The sequence below is a fragment of the Lissotriton helveticus genome, chromosome 8, assembly GCF_964261635.1.
Source record: "Lissotriton helveticus chromosome 8, aLisHel1.1, whole genome shotgun sequence".
NCBI lineage: Eukaryota > Metazoa > Chordata > Amphibia > Caudata > Salamandridae > Lissotriton > Lissotriton helveticus.
Window position 1 is genome coordinate 1,521,352,820 of NC_136069.1, and position 14,821 is coordinate 1,521,367,640.

The 14,821-nt window shown below is 41.3% G+C and overlaps 1 protein-coding gene across 1 annotated transcript in view; it reads left to right on the forward strand.

The window, feature by feature from the left end:
• Positions 1–14,821, forward strand: part of NARS2 (asparaginyl-tRNA synthetase 2, mitochondrial) — a 421,381-nt gene that overhangs the window by 154,755 nt on the left and 251,805 nt on the right. The window contains exon 7 of the mRNA XM_078656242.1: positions 11,578–11,710. Within this exon, the coding sequence (XP_078512368.1) occupies positions 11,578–11,710 (133 nt within the window). The remainder of the gene's footprint in view (positions 1–11,577; positions 11,711–14,821) is intronic.

Here is a 14,821-nt window from a genome sequence, read left to right on the forward strand (position 1 = left end):
CAATGCAGAGCTCTTCATTTGTAAATTAGGACCATCATCACCCTACGCGTCTTCAAGGAAACCCTCAGGATGATGGCATGAACGAGTCCTGCACCCTTTATAGCATTCTCTGAGTTTGGTCTGATGCCGCAACTGATACAGCTCTTACCTCACAATCTACAGAGTCCACCTGCTACTCAAGCTGTTTATGCTAAATATTCCATGTGTTTCTTCCATCATCTTCAAATAAATGCAACACTCTTTCTGCTAGAAGTCCGCTTTCCTTACCCTGATCTTCACTTCTCCCGCATGAGCATATATTTGTTTCTTCCAAGTCTTTCCCTCTCCACAAAAACAGCTCTGCTCCCAAAAACTTTATAATTTGTACCAGCGCAGCTCAGTCTTGGTTGTTTATGAACCACCTACTCCCCTGTTGCGGCTCCCCTTTCGCTCGCTCTTCTCAAGCAAAGATGGGTGCTAGGGCCCAGTGAAAGGGAATGATTAAGGAAGTGATCCTAGAGTGATGAAGTATGTCTTAATATGCAAATGTACCCATCCTTCTTCCAAAGCCTAACACTGCCTGCATCAACCCCTTTTGATCCACCATATACCCTGTCCTTATCAGCCCCTTCTGTCCCCTGAAAATTGCATTAGGACACAGTGTAGGTAAATATAGGCCTAACAATTGACAACATAACCAAAACATCTAGTCTGCTTGTTGCCTTCCCTTGTGCAAAGCGAAGGATCTTTGGCAATCTCACTCTTTCCTGTGAAAATTCAGGTGAGGCGTAAGATTACCTCCTTAGTATCCATAACCTTTCTATCCGCATGACCTAGATGGTATTCTCAAAGGCTGGTCCACAGAGGCTTGATTAGCTATAGATTGTAGGTTATGCTTTGTTTCTGTGTACTAGTCTATGCAGTTTCCTACTGCCATCATGCCGCTGGGTAGTTTCAAGTCTGCTGTGGTTTGTATCGGATTATCCCATTTTAAATAGTGTGTCTTTCACTAGCTGCTCTACCCTACCCTCAGTAGCATCTTATCTTCATATTTTCTGAAGCCAGAGTCACTTATCTCCATATTGTCTGAAGGCAAAGTCACGCATTATGCTTTTTATCCTCACATATACTTTGCAAACTCTCTCTCCTGTGTCATTAAGATTCAATAGTAACTAAGAATTGGACTGCTAAGTCCAGTCACTACTCTAAATTGTCTTCCTAACTTGAAAACCCTACGTGGCCTACAGCGTTAATATTTATTTTTCAATATGATTTTGTCTATACCCATCAGTTTTAAGGTGCAGAAGTTATTTCCTGATGTTTGCACGAAAGTGTTGTGACTTAATGCATTCTCCCCAGCGTTCCAAGTCCATGCTGCTCAGCCAGTGTGTGAGGTCATGTAGAATGTATAGAGTGTCTGTGGAATTGAAGGGTGAGTGGGTGATATGGGCTGAGCTGCAAGGATGCTGCTCCTGGTGGGGCTTAGCTATCTACTTACCTACTTGTATCTAAGATCTAATAAACCTTTCTTCTTATAATCTACACTTCTGCTAGTGATCCTGCTACTAAAGGTCTTACATACATCTTTTTAAAAAAAGGCTATTTGTTTGAAAACAAAAATACTTATACCTGATACGCCTTGAGCCATTATAGCTCACAGCAAACTACTAAATTCAAGTCAGGAGCTTGCTGTCGATTTCCGGTGATCATGGTGTTTGTGAGTCATAATTTATAGCAATAGTTTCCTTCCTGAAACTAAGGGCGTTGTCTGGAATTTCTATCTTGTATCACCCCAAGATCTATTTTTGGACTAGTCTGTTCTAGTTTTTAATGAAGAACACCAGACAGAAAATGACTAGCACGGAGGGACACTGATCACACCCAATTTTTGGAATAACCTTGGGGCATATGTTTCTATAATCAAACAAAATTTGAATTATGGAGGCCAGTGGAATCTTGTTTGGCTCTATACGTTAAGCATCCTATCCGGCAAACTCACCAGCGATAATTATTTTCTCCAGGAAGTTCTAAATGGTGTATTTTGTATTTACTGTTTTAAGATTTTCTTTTGTAAATAACTTTCAGAAACTGTTTTTTTTTTATCATAAAAGTTAGGGCCTGATTTAGAGTTTGGCAGATAGCATACTCCATAGCAAACATGACTGATATTTTGTTGGCCATATTACAAGTGCCATTGAATATAAATGCACATGGAATACGGCAAACGCGATATTCGTCACGTTTGTGATGGATTGGCCCTTAATTTTTTTCCCTGCTTTGAAAGTGTAATGGCAAGTCATATAGCCTATATAACAAAGTGAGTTCACTGGAAGCCATTTTTAATGCAAAATAAAATATACTAATTCCCATATGCGTATGGTTGCTGCCATCCTCGGAATATCTAAATTAAGCACAAGTGTTGATGCATTATCAGAAGTAGAGAAGTGTTAACAAGTGCTTGCAAGTTGTGGCTTTAAAAAGTAAGTGAGTTCCTATTGTGCAATCCATTGCTCCCCCTGCCTTAAGAGAAGAGATGGCATCCAGCAGTGCATGGAGCGTTTGGCAAAAAACTGAAGTGCTACTTGGTGGGGTGTTGCGCGAGTGGCATGTTCCGGGGTGCTAACCAGTTTGGCTCCCTGGAGGTGGATGAGACTCCTGCATGATTCGGTTGACCTTTTGGATTGCTCTCCCTCTGTTGCTGACAAGCAACCCAAATAATTGCTCCCTGCAAGAGACTTCAATATGGCCAAGACTATAGAGAAAGCGCCAGAGATATCTGCGGCGTTTACTTCTGTGAGTTGTTCAGACGCACAGGCCAGTACGATGGCTGAGGGTAATTGGAAGGGAGACCATCCCATGGCTCCTACTGACAGAGGCAGCATAAGCACCAATGCCCTAATGGAAGGACCGGAAAAAAATAAGTGAGCTTCAGTTCTCTCCAACAGGGTCAACACAAACTTAGCACCTGGAGAAACCGCTGCAACTGGTGCCTGCACCTATTTGGGGGTGAGGGACAGAGGAGTATTGGAGCCAACCGGAAAGGAGAGAGAATGAAACTTATCATCAATTACCTTCTTGTAGCAGAGAAGGGAATAGCGAAGCACTCCCTGAAATGCTTCAGGCTCTCAGGAGTGACACGCAGCTTGCCAGATCCAAAGGGAGGAAGCATGTCAGCACAAGGATAAAATTGCCGAAGGCAACAAGACAAAGCTGCTGAAACTAAAAGATGGTAAAGGCAAGGGATATAAACACTCGTCTCATAGGGGAAAAGGCTGGGCAGATTGAAGCACGTCCATATACTGGCTCTAGTTGGTGGACTTAGATTCCAGGCCCTAGAGTTCAGCGGAGCTGTGAGCAGTTCTTCCATTACCCCTGGAAGTTATCAGTTGGTCGCTGTGTACCCTCTACCCCTGCCCTTACCCTAATATTGCAACTGGCACTCCCATATTAGGCCCCCTGGGTCCTTTTACTGGCTACCCTCTTGTTTTCTACTAAACCAAGGGGCTTAGTTTAGCGAGGTCTGCCTGCTCCACAGAGATCTCTCTACATTGACAGGAAGTTCTGTCATGGCGAATTTGTTGTTCAGGTCACTGTAGGAAAGGTTTGACAGCTAGTACTATCAACCGTAACAGCTGGTTGTCAAACTTCTTAAAAATTTTTTGTTTTTCAAAATAAACTCTTCATTTGTCCAGAATTTTCCTGGTGGTAATACAGGAAAAAAAGGAATTACACCATTCACCCTAAATAGTGTGGATGGTGTAAGACAATTTCTCTGGTGACCCCCTACTCTGTCGGGAAGTATTCTGTTGACTGAGCCAACGGTGGCTTCGTCGACTGAATACTTAAGGTCTGCTCGTCCGAAGGTTTGTCAGGCAGGGACATTTGTGACCGAATACCCTTAACACCAAACTCAAAATCCAGCCCAGTGTGCTTTATCATAATGAAATTCGTGCTACACTATGTTTATCATTGGTTGGCAGTTGCAGCATGTTTTTCAAGGGTTAAACATTCCATTTTTGTATTTCCTCTTTGCTGTGCAAATATCTTAGTAGTTGTATTCCAAGGCGAGGTAAATAAGATGGTTGCCTTGGAACATTTGTCAGAGGGATTCTTGCCAGTCAAAAATGTGTGATTTCTGTAATGTTTAAAGGCATTGTGACCATCTTATGCATGTGCACCAGCCACTTACATTTCAGCTAATAACTTCCAAATGTGTAAACAAAAATACACCAAACTTAAATAGACACTAAATAGCATGTACCACTAAGGGCCTTCTTACTATGTCAGGCGGACTTTCGTCCACTCGACACCGTATCGGTATAGGAACTGCCCAACCATGGGTCGGCAGTTCTGCATACCTAATTACAATGCGACCTTACATGGTGAGGTCACAAACTCACATTTCTATATGGGAGCTTGGGCTGTGGCCGTAAACTGGCCGTAGCACAAGTCCCATAGAGAAATGAGTTTGTGTGAATCCCTGCACCATGTGGCAGGCGCCTCAGGGTGCCTGCCACACCGTGCAGGGATTAGCAGGAGGGGGCACCATGGTGCCCCCTCTGCCCCCAACAGGAGGTCGCAGGGTTAAGGGGGCCCTCCTAGGGGCCCCCAATGTCCCTTTCGGACAGGCTTTCCATGTTGGAAAGCCCGACATGGAAACTCTGCCAGAAACCGACATTGTAATCCCAACGGCGGAAAAGCCGTCCAATGGGATTACATGCTAGTCTCAGACTGGCCAACGTGCTCCTTGAGCCCGCATCGGAATCCAGCCGGAATGACCAGCCCGTTTCAGTTTCAACCACCTGGATTGTAATACGGCGGTCAAAACTGAATCCGCATGGAGCCTCATCGTAATCGGGCCCTAAATGTCGGTCAGTCAAAATATTGTTTATTTGAACGACAAATTCGTTAAACATCATTTCAAATACATTATGCCAGTTATGAATACCAATAAACCCAATTTACCATACATTCCCATATCACATAAAATACAAAATATACAATAGCACCTGAACAGATGATCAAAATCCAGACTCTTTAAAAGAACATTAAAACATGCTGCCACAGTGTGCACAGTCAAGGTACAAATTGTTTTAAAACCTTTAGAAATCACGCCATGTCACAAACTACATCCAAGGATTGCTTTTGAAATAGTAAGTCCCATGCAGCCAATCTTGATTTTATATTTTACTTAAAAAAATTTGGTGTTAAAAATTTCCGACGTGCCAATAAAAAATGTGGACAGTCCAGTAAAACATATATTCATGTGCAGTGCTTCGGCAGCCCACAACCGTACATCCCTTCCGCATTCTTGAAGGAAGATATTCCTTAGGGGTGAGCGGCAAGGGAGTGGAGTCCTGTTCTAAATTTTAAAATTACATTACACATTTGTAAATTTGCTACATTCATGTAAATATGGAAAGGACGCATTTAAATCCTGAAATTCATATTAATCCAATGCAGAGGGCTTTGAGGGGAAGAAATAGAGGCCCCTTTCACATGAAACTGTCTGTCCCAGTTCTCTTAATTCTTTTTTTGTGTTAGGAAGGGCTGAAGCCACTTCAAAGCTATTGATTCTGAGAACAGCTGCTACAGCACACAACCACATCCTTACCTTTTTTTTGCCCAACTAAGCTCACTTTTGTGCTTTTAATAATTTAGTTGTTGCATAAATTGGTAATTTTCGGCTGCTCTGTTATCACCTTACTCCAAAAGGCAGGGGAGCATCCCATTGATATGGAAAAGCAGGATTGAAGACGAGTTTCCAGTCTTATGGCTTAAGCCATGGTACATTTTGGCAAGGATAGTACGTTTTTTATAAACAAACTCCAAGTACTTTTCACAGTGTTTAAAAATTACTCAAACCCAATAGTTCCACTCCATAAAGGATTTGCGGTGGAACCAGTACTTTATATGCTGGTAACACCCTATTGTTGGAAGTGCTTAAGGTAGACATTAGGGATGACCAAGTATGGAACTTATTAAAAAATATATATATATATATATATATATATATATATATATATATATATATATATATATATATATATATATATATCAAATTCAAACACAGGAAGCCCCATTGGAGCACAGCCACACGAAGTTCAATTCAGCACGTTTATTTGGATCCATTTCACTGCTCACTCCTTGGATGCTTTCAAAGCAATCTTCAAATATGTAAAGCCTGACGCGTTTCAGGAATCAGTCCTTTCTTCAGAGGCATTGTTCATGAAGGGCTGGAGGAGCAGATTTCAGGCAGCGTCTGCTCTTATAATCAATGTCACCTGCCACAGTGGGCGTGGCTACACCGCAAAGCATTCTGTGCTTTGTAGTACGCTGACCTTCTTCCCCCAGTGGGGCCACTCACCAGTCCTTACAAAGGGAACCAAGTGTTCACCAAGTGGAGTAGAGAGTGCGCTGGAAGCTCTCCAATTGCGTTTTTGCAGCAGTGAAGTCGTGCGCAAGGCAGCACCACCTGTATTGGAGCTGTTCTTGTCTTCGTTCCGTTGTCTGCAAACCCCAGCTCAGAGCCTGCACGGACCCTGTCAAGGTGGGCCTCGCTTCTCGACTGGGCAACAGCCGATATACATCAAATTCAAACACAGGAAGCCCCATTGAAGCACAGCCACACGAAGTTCAATTCAGCACGTTTATTTGGATCCATTTCACTGCTCGCTCCTTGGATGCTTTCAGAGCAATCTTCAAACATGTAAAGCCTGACGCGTTTCAGGAATCAGTCTTGACAGGGTCCGTGCAGGCTCTGAGCTGGGGTTTGCAGACAACGGAACGAAGACAAGAACAGCTCCAATACAGGTGGTGCTGCCTTGCGCACGACTTCACTGCTGCAAAAACGCAATTGGAGAGCTTCCAGCGCACTCTCTACTCCACTTGGTGAACACTTGGTTCCATTTGTAAGGACTGGTGAGTGGCCCCACTGGGGGAAGAAGGTCAGCGTACTACAAAGCACAGAATGCTTTGCGGTGTAGCCACGCCCACTGTAGCAGGTGACATTGATTATAAGAGCAGACGCTGCCTGAAATCTGCTCCTCCAGCCCTTCACGAACAATGCCTCTGAAGAAAGGACTGATTCCTGAAACGCGTCAGGCTTTACATATTTGAAGATTGCTCTGAAAGCATCCAAGGAGTGAGCAGTGAAATGGATCCAAATAAACATGCTGAATTGAACTTCGTGTGGCTGTGCCTCAATGGGGCTTCCTGTGTTTGAATTTGATATATATATATATATATATATATATATATATATATATATATATATCTCGCAGCTCCCACAACACCAGCCTGCCGCACTCTCGAGCGGGTGCTCGCGTAACGGGGGTGTACCCGTCAAATGTATTCAGCTCACAACATCCACAGGTCCTCACCCTGTACAAGGATCGCAGCACTCATGGGGGTGGTTTACACTTAGTTTTTATTCGTAAACCTCACAGCATAGCAAAGACGCGTTTCGGCATCGGCCTTCGTCAATTTGTCATACCTTGACGAAGGCCGATGCCGAAACGCGTCTTTGCTATGCTGTGTGGTTTACGAATAAAAACTAAGTGTAAACCACCCCCATGAGTGCTGCGATCCTTGTACAGGGTGAGGACCTGTGGATGTTGTGAGCTGAATATATATATCAACAAACCTTCCCAGAACGGAAAGAATGAGCCGCACACATCGCGGTGACAAGAAGTTCTTCGTTTTATTTAAAAATGCACTCCAAACAAGTCCTAATGCATTTCAGCCATAACTTCGGCCTTTTTCAAAGGAGGAAGAGCATTTCAACGTCTTACGGTCTGCATTCCCTACATATTTATATTCAGCAGTTTCTTCAATTCTAGTTTTCTCTATTGGCAGCATTTATTAAAGTTCTCCAGTTTCTATCCAGCATAAGAGCCTCCCATTTGGGTGAAAAGGAGCGTTTTTGGGAGATCTGCTAATAAGAGAGCAAATAGCGTGGGTGTCGGTACACATCCCTGGCGCAACCCATTATTAATCTTTATCCTTCATGAAAGACTACCCCTGGAGTCCAGCTCCACAGAGGTCCAGTTCTCCTTGTGGAGATCTATTAATATCCATAGGATATTAACCGGGATTCCCTGCAATTTTAATTTGGACCACACTATTTCCCAATTCACTAGGTCGAACACGACCGAAAATCCATGTAAAATGTATAAAATACTCCCCATCCTCTATGGAGTTCCGAGCTATAGCCCAGAGTGGTCTAAAGTGGAGTGTCCTGCCTTAAAACCACCCTGTTCCAAAGAGCTCAAATGAGTCTCCTTACACCATTGCTTACGAGCTTGTAATATTATCTTTGCATAGAACTTAGCACCATCATTGATCAATCTAATTACGGCCAACATTTCCTCCCAGTTATCCTCAAAGTGTTGCACTTTATTCTGCATTTTCCTTGCTTCGTATAATTTTAAAACTTCATGATAAGAGTTACCTCCAATGGATAACAATGTTCTCTCCTGCCTAAATGTTTGGGCTGTCAGGGAATCTGTCCAGAAGCGACCATTCAACAAGAAAAAATGATTTGTTTCCAAGAATTTTTCCAATTTCCCCACCAACTTTGATTTAGGGCATCTAGGGAAATTTGCCGCTGGTGTCGATTAGGCTGTCATGAGACCCTGAAGGAGTTTCAAGCGCATATTAATATTACCCAGAATTACAATGAGAGACTTAGAATATAATACACAGACATGACTCAAATCATGTTGAAACAAAGACCTTTCATTCAGGTTTGTTTACATATTTATGATTTATCATATTCCCTAAAACTTCCATATTGTTACAAAAATCAATTTTTGCGGTGTGAAACCACTCATACTTTGTAGGTAACTGTGAAGCCACTTTGGCAGTTTTAGCGGTGACTAGTGCGTTTAGGCCACCTGAATTACGTCTGGAATTATTCTGTACTGCATCACAGCACATTTAACTATAACCTAGAATTACAGGTTTCTCCCCAAGAAGTAGCCTAGTTTCTTGACCACATATTAAATCATTCTCTTCTAATATTCTCCTAAATGCCTCCAAATTAAGCATACTGCTTAACCCATGCACCTTCTATGCAAGCAACAAAAGATCATCTGGGGGACATGTGACCTAATCAAAAATAACTGAAACCACTATAATTATGCCAAGATTTGCCTTCCGAGTTCAAGCAATTATGTTGATTTGCATCACTCACGACAACAGTCATTAATAAACTATGCTTGCCCTGCCTCACTGTCTGATTTAGTGATTAGTATATCTTTCTTCTGCAATGAAGACTGCTTGGCTAGGGCCAAGCCCTGCGTGACAATTAAGGAAGGTGCTAGTGGAATGAGAACAGACATCATGATTTAGAACCATTTCAATCCCTTTGTTATTTAATAATTTTTCTGCTACCAATATCATACTCTTTATTTCCTTGGAGTACAGTGTAACCTTTATTTCCTTTAATGACTGTCCCTTCAAGAACCTCACATGCTTTAAATCGCGGGTTATGTCATTTAACGGGGGACAGTACTTGAATGTACCCCGCAGATTCAAACTCTTTAAGGGTTTTACCTTCTTTCCTTTTTTCCCCAACCTTTAACGTGTCAAAATAAAGAACTAATTGTTTCATCTGCTCTTTTGGGATCTCTACATGGTTGTCCTTATTCTTTCCACGGTCTGTTTGAATTGAGGTTGTCTTTGCCCTTTGATGGACCTTATCGAGACTGTTTATTTATTTAACATTGAACACAGCCTTGGTGGTCTGCCTAAAACCTTCTTCAACCCCTCCGATTAGGGGAGGTGTCTCTATGGCTTCCTCAAAAGCTTCCACTGGTTGTACTAGTGCACGTGAGATTGCCAGGCCGTTAAGCTGGACCTTTAACAGTTTTTCCAGGTAGGCTTTTATTGTTGATAGCGCTTAGAGACCAGACCGTTGGTGATTTGGCGCTTTATAAATATATATTAACATTAACATTGATCAATCCTTACCCATATGGTGGGGAGAAACACCGGTGCTCTTAACTCACTTTCTCGTATTTTTCCCCTTTGGTTCTAGGGGGTTTTGGGTGAATTTTTTAGAATATTTTTCTTGATTTTCTTTATAATATCCCTTTGTGGAAGACTGGCTCTTTTGTAGAATAAGAAATCCCCTCTCTTAAATGTCTATAAAATAGGGTGTATTTCTATTCATTCTTCATTTCGTACATAACATTTTTTGTGGGAATTCCCATGTTAAAGCCAAATTGGAGCTTTCCTCGAAACTTTGTCCCTTCCCCTACATAGACCAACCTACACCACATTTGTTGGGACTAAAGTCCGAATTTCATACTATGTTTTCCTAAAGTATGCCACAAATTATCTAAAGGAATTCACAATTCAAAGGATTTTCATATGGAGTGTTCTGTTAACTTGAACTACAGAGGCAAAAATTATTTTTATTTTCTGTTGTCTTAAGTTACTTTTAAACATTCCACTTTTTTCCTTTGATATCTTTTTTGATTGCCTTACTTCCTAAACTTCATTTATTTAGCTGATTCATCAGCACACCACCCTCCCTACCAGGCTGCTGGATTCCTAATACATGGCTGGCCTTGTAAAATATGGCAAAAAGAAGAATAGAAAGTTGGCTGTAACAAGACTTCTCCAGAGTGTGCATCTGTTATACTGTCCAAGCATCCATACATCATGAATCCTGTCTCATCTCAGAATTCGTGATTCTTTTGCCTGAATATTGTGGTGTACTTATTATCCAGAATATATTAATTTTATGTAGATGCCCATGATACAACTTCTTCACATGACAAAGAGAGAGAGTGGCACTGTGTGAGGAAGAAACTGTATCATGGGCATCTTAATAAAAGAACTTGTTTGCAAAAAAGTATTATCGAAAGAAACATCTGAATATAAATTAAGAATCGGGAAATGAAACAGGTGGTTTACATCAAGCATTTCTGAAGAACTGATTGTGAGATATGGAGTAAAGTAGAAACGCTGATAAAGCAGAGTACTGCCAAACATGTAGTTGGCAGAAGGAAGTTGAAATTTGGTGATATTGTAAAAATAATAAAGGTTAAGAAGAAAACACATTGATCATATTATGGACCTTGAACAGTTGTAATGAATGTTGCATGTGTGAAGTCTTTCTTGAAAATTTGTTTGAATACATAAAATAGTAATTGTTTAGACAGTTACGATTTATCGGTGTTTGATGATTTAAGGCAACTCGTAGGTCAAGTAATTGTTAAAGTTGTAGTACTGGTGACTAACTAGTTGAGTGTGTACACCCTGTTTTTCAGCACCGAGCTGGGTTATGCCAGATGTGTAGGTCACCACATGAGGTTGATGGTAAAAGTTAATGGAGTGTTGAGGTGCTCCTTGGTATGCAAGGATGGTATTGAAGTGTTGTCTATTTGAATCTATTGGACTCCGTTGGAGAGTAGGAGAAGAACTATTGGAGAACGCCACAATGAGTACGTATCCAATGTCCGTATGCTTCGAAGAAGCCAACACGTGATAACTAATAAACGGCAAGTGATATTTTCTGTTATTCCTGGTTACTCCTTCAGCCTCATCAGTGATTATTTTTTTTAAGGTTTTCCCCTTGCTTTGCAGGGCGTTCACCAAAGTCTTTACATTTGGCCCAACATTCAGAGCTGAAAACTCACAAAGTCGGAGGCATCTTGCGGAGTTTTACATGGTGGAAGCAGAGATAGCCTTCACAGAGAGCCTCCAGGACATCATGCAGGTACTGTGTTTGAGGCAAGAAGGCTATTTTATTCAACTTAGTGTTTCATCGCACTTATTGAAATCTAAATAGCCAATGTTAATACTTATTGTTATTTTTAATAATTTGTGTGCATTCAGTTCTCTCTAAGTACCTTTAAGGCCAGTGGAATGGTGTTATAAAGACGTAACACCAGGTAAGTGCAGAAGAATTTTTATTGCGTCTTCCACCACCAACAGGTTCCAGTCAGCAGGAGGCAGATGTGGAATGTTGCTCTCTAGCTGTCAGCACGTTCCAAGGAAAGGACAAGGGAAGGGGAGAATAGGAGTAGGGAGAAACCAAGTGAATTACAACACATGGTTATTGCCTCTGGGCAAAGTAACTTTTTGTTGCACTCTCGCAAGAGATGGCGTGGGGGCTATTAGACGGGCATGTGTTGCTTGGAGGAGTAATGTGACTAGCTAGGCATACACCTCCCAATGAGACTCCTATTAGAACATCCAAATATCTCTTGCATTGACACCTCCCTTATCTCTTCCTTCTAATATTCCTGTCACTGTAATACATTTGGATATGTAACACCCCCAAAATCTCTAACAATAATACTTCCCTCACTATCTCAGACAGTAATACCTCAAAACCTCATCTTTGCGTCTCCAAATACCGCTCAAAAGAATACCATCCGTGATACAAAATCTACTAATAAACCTCACCGTAACATGTCTCCCGTTTGCCTTTCTTGGTGACTCTTCTGCATAATTCACAAATTGATGCTTTAAAATGAAATCCTCTCAAATATCAGAGTAATGGCATCCAAACCCACAATCTCAAACAGCTCAAACAATACCCTTAAAGTACAATTCCTCAAGTCTCGCAAATTCCACTCAATCAGTTCGCAAGCAACATTGCAATACTTTTCAAAGTAAGGCCTTATCCAGTGTGTGGATACCAATGAGGCTACCAAATTCTCTGAGGCAGTTTACTTTTCCAGCCTGAGGGCAGAGGTGTCATGGGAAGTGCCCCTGCAGCTCTCCCATCACTGCTCTCCTTTACTAAATCTTTCCTATTTATTCTCTTACACCCCTCACTTTACGGCATACCTCCCCTCTCTCAGAAAGCTTCAGTAGACGCTTCTTTTTTTCGTCCTGCAGCTTTTCCTTCTCTTGACATCTCTCCCCTTTTCCATCTCTACTCTCCCAACTGTCCTTTGCCCAATTGCGTATTTTTCAGCAGCATGTTGTTCTCACATCTCTCCTTGTTCCTCTTACTTCTTCACTGGAACTCTCCTTTCCCTCAGTCTCACCTCGCCTTTGCAGCTTCTGTTCCTCAACCTGACATATTCTCCATCTCTTTGCCTCTTCTACTGATGGCCATCTAAAATATGAATTGCACATTTTGAGAGCACAATTTGAATTATACCAGCCTCTTGCAGCCTGTTGCCATAGGCCTGGATCACTGAGGTGAGGATTAGGGAGGTTTTTAACTATAAATGTAACAATATGTGTAGCTCTCCAGTAAGACCAGCAGAGTCTTGGGTGGAAGTTAGTCTCCTGTGAGTCAGGTGAAAGTGCTGGAGGGACACGTGGCCCAAATCCCTGTTTGTTTGTAAGAATTGTAGCCCATCAGGATGATTGCCAGCGGTCACTTAATCTTCTCAAGTTATATGAAGTTGGATAATATACAGAGAGGGCCATGTGGTTGAGCTTTTGGTGTATGGTGTGCCTGCAGTGTGTTACCTTTGCATCACGGGAGTTTCATCGGTAATCATTACTTCACTTTTTTTTACATCAGGAATCGATATATTGCAGGTACGTTTTCCAGTCTTTGTAGGTAACTTAGGGCCAGATGTAGGTAAATTTTATTTTACCACCTCTTAAATACCGCATCATACCGACTCGGTATTTCAGAGGTGGTAAAATAAAAGTACCGAGATGTAGGTAAATGCAGATGTGCAATTACCGAATCGGAAACAGTCGGTATTTTCCGATGCGGTAAATACCGACCAGTTAATGCCCATTCATTCCTATGGGCTTTGAAGCCCATAGGATTGATTGGGCATTAACCGGTCGGTATTTACCGCATCGGAAAATACCGACTGTCACAAGGGTGCAGGGGGTGTCACTTTGACACCCTCTGGCACCCCCAAAAGAGGCTCGGGTGCCATGTGGCAGGCATACCTGCCCTAAGGGCAGGTCTGCCTGTCATATGGCATAGGTGTGCATGCACACGTGTGCATGCACACCAGAATCGGTATTTTACCATCAAGTAGTATTTGATGGTAAAATACCGATTTTGTACTGCTTGTGGGACTCAGAAGAGTCCCACCTACATACCAATTTTCCGGAATCCGTAATGATACCGACTCGGTATTTTACATACTCGGTAAATTTACCTATCGGTAAATTTACCGAGTCTGTAAAATACAGGGACCTACATGTCAAATTGCTTTTACCGGTCGGTAACGGCCGAATTCGGCCGTTACCACCCGGTAAACGCCTACCTACATCTGGCCCACAGTTTTAAATGTATTTACCATCATGCATATATATTGTTAAGGTTATGAAACTTAACAATTAAATACATTTAATTTAAATTATTATAATTTTAAGTAAAATTAATTTAGTAAGAAGTAATTATATGTAAAAATGATGAACTATTTTGAAAACTAGAATAAAATAATTACACTAGCGTAATTAATGAAATTATTTTAATTTAAATTTTCTTGATATAAGTATTATGTAAATAGTTCTAAAATAAGAAATTCACTTTTTAGAATGGTAGATTAAAATAGGGGTTATTGATTTACATTTTATTAAATATAAAAAGAAGTAGCTTTTTTTGAGTTTAGAGATGGGTAGAGAATCGAGTAGTAAGGGGTTTTAGGTTTTAAGTGGGTAGTGTATAGGCGTAGTATGGAGCAGTTGTGGCTCAGCGATGGGAAGTGTATAGGGTAGAATGGATTTTTGGGGCTTAGGAATTAGTATTCTATGGTGATAATAATGTGTTTTTAAAGGATCCAAGATTGGTATTTTATACAAATTAAATGTTAAGTTAATTATTAATCACAATTTTATATTACTATTAGATTCAATGTAAATATTAAAAATAAGTTTACATTTAAAGAAAAATTGG